This window comes from Patella vulgata, chromosome 7, assembly GCF_932274485.2.
Source record: "Patella vulgata chromosome 7, xgPatVulg1.2, whole genome shotgun sequence".
Lineage (NCBI taxonomy): Eukaryota > Metazoa > Mollusca > Gastropoda > Patellidae > Patella > Patella vulgata.
Genome location: NC_065885.2, coordinates 28476042 through 28489377, shown reverse-complemented (window position 1 = coordinate 28489377; position 13336 = coordinate 28476042). Strand labels below are relative to the sequence as shown.

At 35.7% G+C, this 13336-nt stretch overlaps 1 protein-coding gene across 1 annotated transcript in view; it reads right to left on the bottom strand.

Annotated features, from left to right (window-relative positions):
* Positions 1 to 10201, bottom strand: part of LOC126828326 (orcokinin peptides type B) — a 39628-nt gene extending 29427 nt beyond the window's left edge. The window contains exon 1 of the mRNA XM_050558015.2: positions 9954 to 10201. Within this exon, the coding sequence (XP_050413972.1) occupies positions 9954 to 10025 (72 nt within the window). The 5' untranslated portion in view covers positions 10026 to 10201. The remainder of the gene's footprint in view (positions 1 to 9953) is intronic.
* Positions 10202 to 13336: the final 3135 nt, after the last annotated feature.

The following is a 13336-nucleotide window of genomic DNA, read 5'->3' as shown; positions in this document are numbered from 1 at the left end:
GACACTGTTCTAAACTACCATTAAACGACCGATTCTTCCGATTTTTATTGAAGAATTAAAGCTTTTAAAGGCAAGAATTCTATTTAAATTTACAGTTTGGGTAAAATATGTCAATTATGAAACTAAACCGAAACAACCCTCACTATAATATATGAATTATTTCAGAATTTTCACACGCTATCCTTATCCAGATGCTAACGTTTACGAGAGTATTCATAATGGGTTGAGGTCGTCTGATGTCGCGGACGTCGAAAATGTTTGGTCCGCCTGTGTTCCGAAGTGTGATAGTGACTAAATCTGATTGTACTGATGATGGTGACAGTAAAAAGTCTGCTTGGGTTTGTGATAATGGTGATGATTGTGGGTGATTATGACTATATAGTCTGCCTGTGTTGGTGTTGATAATAATGATGATTGGGTATGATTGTGTTGGTTATTATGACTTTATAATCTGCTTGTGTTGATGATAATGATGATTGAGTAAATGATTATGACTATATAGTCTGCATGTGGTGATGATAATGATTTTGTTGCTGCCAGTCTGATCACTATGCAAACATTATTAGAACCAAAAAACGGCATAGTGAAAGATAGTAAAAACTGCAATATTTGAAACTATCAAAGTACTAAGCACACATTTTGTGGGCAAATCTGGTTGTTCAAAAACTTTCGAGTTAATTAAACCTAGTATCATTTCGTCGGACTCCAGATGTGTAGGAAAAAAGTCCAAAAGAGCAGTCGGTGCGAGAGCTAAGAACGACACATAAATCTACCAGACGTTTAACAGAACTTCTAGTAGAAACTTAAAATACACCTATACCTCTCTACAATATGTTTATAACCATTCTATACAAAGCCAAGTAATGCCACCTTTAATTAGAAGTTTGACGGACGTCTTACAAAGTATTTGCTTTTGGAATACCGTGACAAAGATGCCATTTGCATGAAAGGCCACATCATAAGCCAATACCACGAACATCCACGAAGGTAATTTCAGCTGAAGTTGACAGTAGTTTCCTGCTGGTTGTTAGATTTTATTTCTTGCTTGATTGTGTTTCTAAGATTACACTTAATGCTCTTGTTAATATGAGTTTAAACAGAACACCGATGGTATTTAAAGGAACTTAATCGTCAAGTCACAAAATATAAAATGGTGTTCATATAAAATACGGCGGTCGACGGGTAGGCGTAGTTGTTGACGACAGTAGTTACATTTATTAGTAAAGTTAAGGGTCTTCAAAAACGCAAAAAGCCCCGAGATGCTTGTAATTTGAAGAATATTAAACAGTTTAGCAACCCCTGGTATAATAGTGTCTAAGTGTAACACGTATTACAATAGGGGTTGTAACTGTACCCCACCCCCTCCATGCATCCCAGTTTAAGGTTACAACGCCTAGTATAATATTTTTAGTTCATTACACCAGGGGTGGATAGCGTGCTTATAGTGCAATGAAGTTTTTGAAAACATTGGTTCTCATTGAATAAACAAAGATTGAAAAAGTTAGTTCGCCTTACGCCACACAAGTTTCCATTTAATAGGTCGTTTAGTATCACACTTCAAAGTGTACAGATGAATACTATCTATTGATTTTGATTCCAGATTCGACTTAAATGTAATAAAACACACCTATCATCCTATCATGTACATGGTGTAAATCTATGTAAATTATTTAAAATGCACCACTGGGATACTGCATTAGTAGCACTTTCTCTCTGCGTGTACAACCCTTAATAAATGCCGCCGGATTCGCCTTCCAGCTTCACCAGAAAACACACTTAAAATTAAAGAAACATACTACACGATTACTATAGTTTTAAATGATCGATTTTCTGGATTGATATTAATATTAATTTCTGTATTTAGGAGATTAACAAATCCTCTTTTGCATTTAAAGGGGTGTAATTGTCCAATAGACATGTCCTGAGATCATTAGGACCCAAGACGCGTTTTTGTTTATCGACATTGTAACATGCTATTTTATCATTTTAAAATAAATTACTAAAAGAGAGGGGTGTTATTGTCCAATCGACAGTGTCTAAATGACCAATCAAAATGCAAGATTCACCCTTACGCATGTTACAAAGTACTGTTTTCGCGTACTGTTTGTTCTACATATTCTTGGTAAAGCAGTTAGGTTGATCTATCTGTTTACTAAACTTTTTAAAACAAAAACATCAAAGTAAACGGCTTGAATTACAAAGGGAGGATTACTAATTTAAAATAGCCTTTCGATATAAAATATTTTATGATAGATGACTCTATGGTTTTGTATCCGGGGGAACGGGTCCTTTTTGTACATTGATCACTAGGTTGTGTCACTAATCTGAATAATTTTTGATTAATTATATGATAATCAGTACAAATAATGAAACATCTCATAAATACGAGAATCAATCATTGAAATAAATATGAAATGTACATGAAATGGACAGCCGAATACACGTCATCAGATGAGATGTCATTTGGCGTAATCACCATATCAGCTGTATATGTTTTAAAATATCATATATATTAATCAGATCTGTATATCATAAAACGTAGATACAATATCGAATATATCAGTAAGATAATTAAATACCACGTCTTAATTATTTAGTTTTGACACGGTTAGAAATATTATCATAGAAAATGTACAGATTTATCAAATCGAGCTTATTTCTGTCGGTCCATCAGTGGTTGTATGATAAAAATTACGCACTCAAATGTATAGGAAACGGATAGCATACTCTTTGAACTGACAAACTAAGAGAAACTGGGACGATACAGAAAATGGAGGTTCGGCTCGAATCTTATACTCTTCAAAAAAAAAAGTAGGGGATATTCAAATGCAAATACCTATGCAGGTTGTGATATGATAAATAGTCATGGACACTTAACATGCTTTGAGTGTATGTTCACAGATGAAAAACTTTTCGCCTTAACAGAACCACTGAACTGCATGTGTGACACGCAATTGCGCCATACACGTGGGAGGGGTTCTTTGTGAAATTTGACACTTCAAGGAAGGTTTGATGAAAATTGCCGCTTGCTGGTTTATCCTATCCATGTTTGCTTTCCTATCGGTTCTTGCATAAGATTTACTGTTTAGCGTATCTTTGCTTTAGTGTGTTACGTTTAATTTGATCGGGAGACTTGTTCGTCGACTTCAACGTCAACCGACAACACTGCAAGAATTGGCCGTGGCACTGCAAGAGAAGTGGGTCAGATTACCTCAAATCGTGATTGGACGGTTGATTAGGAGCATGTCTGAGGATTGGTGAGCAATTACTCATTATTAAGACAAAGAATCAAAAACGTCCATTTCCCCTTTTGACAGTGTATCTATTTGCGAGTGAAATGGGGACGTCAGATAAGCCGCCCATATGAACTGTTTATGTTCGTGTAGGCAATTGACTCGTTATTAACATACACTGGTTACCTCTAATAAAAACAGCATTGCATTTCCGCAGTTTTGTATTGTTTCTGAATATCCCCTACTGTTTTTGAAGAGTATATATTAATAAGCGCTTGCTTTGCCTTGGAACATGGACATGGCTGTCTTTTAAAATCGTTATGCAGATTTATACATGGTTTTATAGGTTGATGGTCTTATCCCCAACATACAATTTCTCCTTTGTGGATCTCCTCGGTCCCTTTTTCTGTAGAATCACCACTCCCATTGTTCTATAATATCATGTCAGATAGTATAATTATAGACAATGAGGTAAATATAGTACGCATAATCGGGTTGACATTTAAATAACCATAAGCATTTCTTTTAGATGCAGATAACATCGTCTATTTAAAAAAAGATAATTTAGTATATTGTTTTGTTGTATTGTTTCATAAGGAATATTTTATATTCCAGCCAACTTCATTAAAAATAAATTAAAGCAAATGATGTGGAACTATTTTTTTGTTTTAATATCTTGAATGTTATTTTCTTTTAATTGTGTGATTTAAACTATTTATTCAATAGCTATATGCCAGTCTAATTCCGTTTTATTTTTTTGGCTTGTTTACTCCACATTTTTATGGGGGGGGGGGGGGTGCCTGGCCGAATGGTTAACCCGAGTGCGCTGTACCATAAGGTCTGTCATTGAGTCAACTGGCGTGTACGTGACAAGGAGTAGGGTTGCCTGTCCAAACTCGTGGGTTTTCTCCAGGTCCTCCGGTGTCCTCCCACTTCTAAAGACCCCTATACGGGCAAGCGAATTATGGAAATAAAATTGAACCATGTGTTAGTCCTGCATTGACCTAGTTTGTGTCGAGTGAACGTTAAACTCTCTCTCTCTCTCTCTCTCTCTCTCTCTCTCTCTCTCTCCATGTTTTATGTGGTTCGGTTCGACTGAAGTTTTGTAATCTATGCTTATTTCTCTAACTCGTGACTATTATAATCAGTACATTTTAAAGGAGTAAGATTTGCAGATTTACACAGATATTAATAGTACATGCTGTTAGTTCGTGTTTACTGCTTGCAATATCACTTTGAATTATTAAGAAGATTTTTTTTGTGATTAGATGATAAACCAGTATCTTTATCCAGTCTTATTGCTGAACCGTATTGCTTTATATTATTGAGTTACAAATTCCTTTCATTTTCACATTGGTAACCATAAAAATGATTCCTTATTAGATTTTGAGTTATTTAATGACATTTCACGAGATGTAAATTATAAATCGAGTTACGTATAGAGCAGTGGAAAATTGAAAAGGAGTTCATCCGAGACGATAGACACGTGCTGAGCTTGTTTTTTTTAACTTTTTTGCCCTTAATCTGACTGAGAAAGTTAGCTTAACAAATGACAATATGGAACTTGAATAACGTAGGCGGCATTATTATTCTTTAGTGCGGTTTAGTTTGTTTTATTTGGTTTTGATTTCATTTCAATGATCAAATTAACGAAACGTGTGTTGTTTTTAGTCAGTATATATCAGATTTTTCAATCTACCGAGCAAAACAAACGTTTGATCAATATGAAAGACGAGTGGAAAGTTGGTTAATAACGGAAATGGGAGGAAATGCAATTTTCAATCTTGAGTAGTTGATTGAGGCATCGGTTCCTGATATTTCTTTAATTAACATCTTATTTCTTATACGACTACATCGTCAGTCATCAACATCACCAGTAACTGTAATGTTATCTTATGAATGAACTGATTATTAGCTTAATTAAGATACATCTGAATAATTGAATGGACGGATGTGTACAATAAGAGGTCATATATTCATCCAACAGAATGGAATGTAATATGGGCTAGGCGCCGTTGTGTCGGGATATCTGTGTGGCTTGACTGTGAAGAAACGCACCACAATGATCAATGTACAAGGAAGTACAATTCTTGTATCAAGAATTGATATGATTAATGCCATTTGACAGTTATCAACTGCCAAACAAAACAATAAACCAATAGAAATAGAATACGAAACTTACAATGCATTGTCACAGTAAATGAAATAAAAGGAAATGGGTTTTTAGGCCGTATTTTTCTGCAAAAGCTGGGCTAATGAAGACGTCGCTTACTATGAGGAAAATTGTCAGACATTGGTGTTACCGTACGCATACGTTTGTCAGGCCCCTTGACATTCACGGCGGACAAGCGGACACCAGCTTGGGAATTCACACATGAACGAAAGAACTCCGGTAAAAAGAGTTCAGCCGAATATCAGAATAGACACAAACAAGTATTATCAAATGTTCCCAAACGGGAAGAGAATTTTCTCTTGTTCACGGCATCCGTCTGACAATCACTGGACAGCATTTAGGAAGGCAACAATGTCCAGACGAAATGTGGGATGCATAGAGCACATAGAAAGTAATGTACATGAAAGGAGCCGTTTCATATATGTTAGTGAATAAAACTTATTTATTCTGTGTGAAGGTGTCTTAAAAACTGTAATTATTTTGGTATTCCTTTTGAAGAAATAAAATCGTTTTGCCATAAGTGCGTGCGTGGATAACCGTGTCTTCATCACTCATGCAACTGAAGAATGAAATTCCCTAAAAAGATACGCCAACTGCTCAATAATTTAATTCTAAACTTCTGGACAAGATAAACAAGCTATTTCTGGACATGATATGTTTACTGTAACCGACTTTACGGTTTCCTATGAAATGTGGGACAGCCCTTGTCCAATGAATATTTAAAAATATTCTAAAGAATAAAAACTTATAAAATAAGATCTTATTTCCATTAACATTTGATTACAGATTTAGAAAAAAAGGGCCCCCATTCAAATAGATATATATGGACACATATTATTAGTGCTTCCATACCCTAATATTCACTTTCCTATGAATTAAAAAATGCAAAATTAAATTACATTTGTTCAATGCAGTACAATCCGCAGATAATAAAATGGACTACAAAATTACCAATGTACGCCACTTCATTCTGTAAAACTATTTCATTAATAACTGTGGAATGTTCCAGAACTTCGATTTTGTCTTGCTAACTAACAACATAAGCAACCACTTGATATGTTTATACGATTATTCTAAATATCGTCAAATAGATCTCTTTGATAACAACAAAACATCTCTTAAATTAAAAGCACTTTAGTTTTAACCTTTAAGAGATGTCTGCGTTGTCATTCTTCTATAGATATAAGCACCTACTTATCAATAATGTTATTGTTTCGTTAAACATTATTAAAGGTTTTCTATTAGCTTAAGTTATACAGTCCTTAAAGTAACTGTGCGTGATTTACGTTTTTCGGAAAATGTCAAATTCGCCCGGCTTTATCCACGCTAATAATACTCTGATTTAACATTTAATTATGAAAATAATATCAAAATTATCAATGCTATTTAATCTCTCTGTTTGGATTCAGTAGTATTCAAATCAGGTTAGAGTCTTCAAGTTGCATAGTCGCCATTAGGCTTCTGTACAGGTGTATGTGTTGGATGTTTTGTTGTCGTTATCTTAGACATGCCTGGACATTGTTACCTGTATAAAGCGATTATTATAGGGAAATGATGTCTATGAGACCGTCATCGTTGAGTAATTAGTTTTATTCATGTCAGTAATCAGTTTAATTAATTGTAATAATTAGTTGAATGACATCAAGATAAAGCACGTGTAGTAAATAATAAACAATATTTTAACATTGTTTTGGAACTAAAGAAGAATGCTATTTTATGAAGATCCCATGCTGCGAATTTTGACGAAACCTATTTCGAAATTACATGTATACACAGTTCTTAGATCGCGTTTTAAAACTGACATAGAGGTGAATTGTACACTATGTGTAACACCTAGCCATTCCGCCATTATGTCCGCGTAAATGGGATAATAGAATTGGCGTTCCAATCTACTTTTTTTTTACTATTATTATTTTCTAAAGGATCTTTTACGCTTACTGCAGTCCCATCACAAAATTTTCCCAGTCTGTTCCGTGGGTTTTACTCATGATAAATGGAAACTGTGGCTTGAGATATTCCACGCCGATATGCTAGTTTAATGATCTGACTAGTCAACCATCACAACCTTAATGAAGAACGAGCGTAGGAAATTAAAGCCTATCAACTGCGGAATGTGTTAACAGACAAAATTACTTCCACCAAGATATGATTTGAATATCGTTGAAATACCACCTGAATAAAGAAATGGTCAGAAAATGAAATGCAGATACTAAACAATTTTCTATCCCAATACATAAACATGATAAAATTAAAATAACCTATCGATGTTGCTTTTTGGGTATAGATCAGATCTATGTTTGGAATGAATGAATGAATTAAATGATATTTAACGTTAAACGTTTCTGTTCCAACCGGGCAATGAAGACGGGGGCAGATGTATGGAATGAATGAAATGAGATTTAACGCCATACGTTTCTGTCCCAATCGGGCTAATGAAGACGAGGCCCATGTATGGAATGAATGAAATGAGATTTAACGTCATACGTTTCTGTCCCAATCGGGCAATAAAGACGCGCCCATGTATGGAATGAATGAAATGAAATGAAATGGAACGTCATACGTTTCTGTTCCAATCTGGCTAATGATTAAACATAAGAATTCTTTAAAAAGGCTTTATCACTTCAACAAAAACAAAATGTACTGGTAGTTAATTCTATATCATATTAAAATTGTCATATTAATTCAAGCAGTGATCTATATTTTACTGTAAATAGTTTTAGATGAGTGTGCTTCGAACTTCTTGGAAACCGCAATGAAATGTATAAGATTCGTAAATTGAATTTTAAAAACTCTATATATCAGTATATGGATTGTCAGTCAGTTTTGTCTCCAATTTCACATACAATATAAGATGAACGTGGGCGACTGAACTAGATATTGCTATCAAGTAATACAAAACTAAAACTCATGAAACCCAGATCGGTGACAATACCTAAAGTGAGTGTGTATATCTTTAATTTTATTTGGTCAAAAACAACCTAAGGGATAAAGTATTATTACTGCCATCCGAGTTTAAGGTCTAATTTGATCCAAAATTAGATTCGTTGAAGCAAGTACGGACGTTTCTAAACGAAAACTTTGTTATTTGCCGTTAACGAAATGAAATGAAATGGGGTTTAACGGCCTACTATTCTGTACCGACTGGGCTAATGAAGACGGCGGGCACATGCCATATAGTGTGATATGGGAGAAATTTTGCCCGGATAGCGGCAGTACGGCCTACTCTTATTTCAAATTCCAGAGGTTCTTTTATGTACACGCTAATTTCCGGCCCATCCGAACGACTAGAAGTCATTCCTTGCCAAACCCTTCGCCCTGCCCCACTGCTAAGAGAAAACCACACCGAAAAATCACTAGGAACTTTCACGGCCAACACCGGGATTGAACCCGGGACCTCAAGGTTAGCGTGGCTCACTTACTATGTTAAAACACCTGCCTGAACAAACCCAATAAACCAGGGTTCTTAAAACAATTAAGAAAAACAACATAGTTCTGATCAGCACTTTCAGACATCTGCCAATATATTATCTCAAACATTCTACTAATACAATCTAGAATGGAATGGAATTTTATTTTCTAGTCAACACAATATTTATGTACAATTTGAGAGTAACATATCGTAATTAAAATTTCTATTGTAACGTCTGTGTTGTCTAATCTTGTGTGAAATACAACCTGTCGTGGTTATTGGTGTTAATTACATATCACAGAAACCCTCACCAAACTTTATTTTTAAGCCGTCATTATTTGACACACTCGACAGTTATTTTATGTATCTATTTATGTACCGTAACAAACATGTTCGCATATTTGTTATTTCATTTTTTTGTGATCATGTTTTAAATCGTGTATATTGAACCGAAATGAGGTTTAACGTCCTACTGTTCTGTTCAAACTTAAATTTAAAAAAAAACCCACTGTGCGTCATAAAAATATTTTCACGTTATCTGTTAAACGATATATTTGTAGGAGACGGTTTTATGAAGATGTATTTTAATATAATTATTAACTGATCTTTAATACAAGGTTGGGAGAAAACATTTTAATACTACGGGTTTGTTGTTGGTATGCCCCGAAGTAAACCTTAACGAACTGACAAAAATCCAAACGAACACATTCCCATATATATTTTAAAACCAAAGATTTTCTCGGATTCCCAAGTCTTAATTTTAACGATAAAAATGCTTAGTATGGCTATATCTCGAAATCCATTAGTGCGTATTTGAAACAGGGTCCATGCTAAAGACAAAGTGCATGTAATTATGCAATTTTGTAAATCAGCATTGTATTTGCGTTAAACAACGTGTAGATTCTGGGAAAATTGAGATAATCCAAACATTAAAGATAACTTTTAGCGACATTTTAAATCTTGTTTCAATTTATCAATTTATGATACGCTAGGAACTTTTGTAAACTTTATAAATTTATGAAAAAGTTTCACCAACATATCCTTCATTCAAAGACAATAATATCAGCTGGACAAAAGCATTAGCAAGAATATGATAAAACAAAAAAGTTAAAGAAGTCAGAACTATATAAATTCTTACCTGTTCGTCGGCCGCAAAAGTTAAACAGAGAGTTAAGAGAAAACAAATAAGATTTTCCGTTATGGTCCACATGATGTTTATTAAACTGTTTTTTGTTGTTAACTGGATTGGTGTTCTTGTCTGTCTTTTATAGTGAAGTGCCAACAGTTTCTTAGAAGTTTCCCCGTGTTGCTTCCCAGTTCTCTTAAATTCTCCTCTTGGCCAGGGCTTGTTTGGACCGCACTTGCTTCCACCAATACGAAGAGTTGTCCTTTTATATGGCCCTACCTACTAAGAAGGAATCGATAAGGCTTACTAATCCTATAGACTGAAGAAAGATTCTACCAATAATTGTTCACTGTTAAATTCTTCTATCCACACTAGAGACTTTCCCCATTCTTCCAATTCATATTAATGAAAGATACGAGGAGTTATATCTACGTCATCATTACCAATTGTCAACAGATGACAAACAATAAAGTTTATGTTATATGACACTTCTCTGTTGTAATAATCTACATGCTTGGCTTAGATTCGAATTTCAAACAAATGGAACCAACATCGACGTAAATAGATGATATTACTTTAAGTTTTTGATTTGATTTTCTATCAATTTTAAGTTCGAGTTACCCACATTCCGTTATCATTCATTTATTACAGATTTAATCTAGTCGGTCCGTGATTTTACGTGGTATATTATTAAGAGTTGACATCGGATGACGAAAGGGGTTGGGTGTGTGGCTTCGGTGCCAATTAGTGACACCCATATGAATTGGGCGCAACCATGGTTTGCTCAACGCGCCCATTGAGTTGTTCACATCCGCTTTGAAATAATTAATTTGAATATTCAGAAATTGTATTATTCACAATATATTTATGTATATATATATATAAATTGTGATTTGTTTTTTAAAGGCGTGGAGCTTCTATCACTAGTATTATGTTTTAGGTAGACTGAAACCTGCGATACGACCACAAGGCTTGTTATATATGCAAGTAATCGGCTCGGTAGCTAGGTTTTGAGCAGGCTTGTATGTATAACCCCGTGAGTTTTCTCCGGGTACTTCGGTTTTATCCCACTCCTAAGGACCGATACGGGAAAAAGAATTATTGAAATAAAAATATACAATTCGTTGGTCACAAAATGACCTAGATAGTATCGAGTGAACGTTAAATCACATTTCAATTTATCATCGAAAATGTTTTCTTCAAAGCCAAGGCCAGAGACATCCTCGGTTTCCCCTGTGGTCTCATTTCGTTCTACTCCATTATATATACCGTGGGTTAATCCATATGGTTTCAACGATTTCAAATTATCTGGCCTGGCCTTGATTGTAGCTAGCGTCTAAAAACCAATAAATAAAAAAAAACAGTTTACAAACCATGCTTACTAATAAAAAGGCCGTCGTTTCGCGTTCGTTTTTATAAGGGTAGTTAACCCCATCCATGTCGATTTACTGAATGATTTATGTAAATAATGTATACATTTCGAATCCATTTATATTGTATTATCAAATTTTGTAGTATGTTTTGCTTATTTGAAATATGTATAACATGTATATGTTTGACTTTTGTTATAATTATTACTATTCGCTCTTTGTCTGAAATGTTTCATAAACCATTACCATTCTGTTATGTAAAATTATTACTTAACTTATAATAAACGTATTTGTTTGTAGGTGTGATTGCGTTTTGCCTACGTAAGTTGTGCAGTTCGATCGCCGAAGGTACTCTTGCTGATGCTCGAGTGGTAAAGTTTTGATATTACGCAACCGCCTAAAGATACTATTCTGAATAAAACTCTTGTTAATATGTTGTTATTGTAATTTATTGTTAATAAATACGCCTGAGGAGAATTAGGCTACCTTCTGCCTAAATCCTAACCTTGTCTCTTGAGGGGGAGTCTTTGCCTTTTGCTCACTTGGTGGACCAAGGGCTTCTGGGGACGCCGCTATATCCCTACTTGATGGTCCACGGCCAACGGCACCGTGGACGCGCATCGCTTCGGAGAATGGTCTAGGTTCTCTTCCGCCAGAAAAATATTGGAAAATAGGGTCTGCACCAGAGCAAAGGAACTATGAAAATGACGGAAAATTTCAATTTTGAGACCGAATTTGCGATATTGGCGTATTATGATATTTTGATATGAACATTATAAAAATTTGAAGGAAGGAATACGTTTTTGCCGTACCTTTAAAACTTTATGAGAAAAAGTTGTGTTAATCGTGTGATTCATTATGCGGCGTCTCACCATTTGGGGGAGCGCCTCATATAATACGACATGATTGGGGAGGTGCCCATAAAACCAAGAGACATTGGTTGGGCGCCCCGCCAATCTCGTCGCTGGCGCCCAACCAATGTCACTTGGCTTTATGGGGCGCCCATACTGATATGAACACGTTGGCCGTTGGCTTCGTATTGTCTCTAATGGAAAAGAGGAAGCGCCCGATTTTTTTTCTCCATAGAACGTTAGCTACGGACCCGGGAACTCGTCCCCAGCGCTGCTCATCTTATTCTTACTTCTTGTACTTTGAAGTACAATCGACGTGGCATGATTGCGCATCAACTGACGGATTTTGCTATGTCATCACAGTTCCAAGATGATGAAATGATATGACATCACAGTTCCAAGATGGTAGCACGATATGACATCACAGTTCTATGTTTGCTATGGCATCACAGTTCCAAGGTGGTGGAATGATATGACATCACTGTTCATGTTTGCCATGATATCACAGTTTCAAGATGGTGACATACCAGGCCACCATAGTTCTGTGTACAGTTCGAAGGTGGTGCGTAGGGGGTGGGCAAATGTTTAGCGTGTGTGCGCTGTATCAGGTCTGACATTGAATCAACTGGCGTGGTTTTGATTCCCCGGTTGTACGTGATAAGGAGTAGGGTAGTCTGTCCAAAATCGTGGGTTTTCTCCGGGTCCTCCGGTTTCCTCCCACTGCTAAAGACCCCTACGCGCAAGCGAATTATTGAAATAAAATTTAACCATATGGTAGTCCCGAAATGACCTAGTTTGTGTCGAGTGGACGTTAAACCCCATTTCCCTCTCTCTCTCTCTTGAAGATAGTGGCGATGGCGTCTTGTTCAGTTTCTTGGCAATATTACTCTAGTGCTTGTTTTCTTAAGTGTTAATTTGGGAAGATACACTTAACATATATTCTTACCATATCTACTTTTAGCAGTTGTATAACTTAACATGCTGAAATTTCCGGCTTGTCACTGACAGCTTTTAAGCTATGGCTATTCATCGGGTCAGCTCATTGGAGTCGCGGTGGCTCAGTAAGTAAAACGTTAACTCGCTAACTTGGAGATCCCGTGTTCATTGGGATTTTCCGGTCTGGTTCCTCATTGTCAGTGGTGCAGGACGGAGGACTTGGCAATCGACAACATAT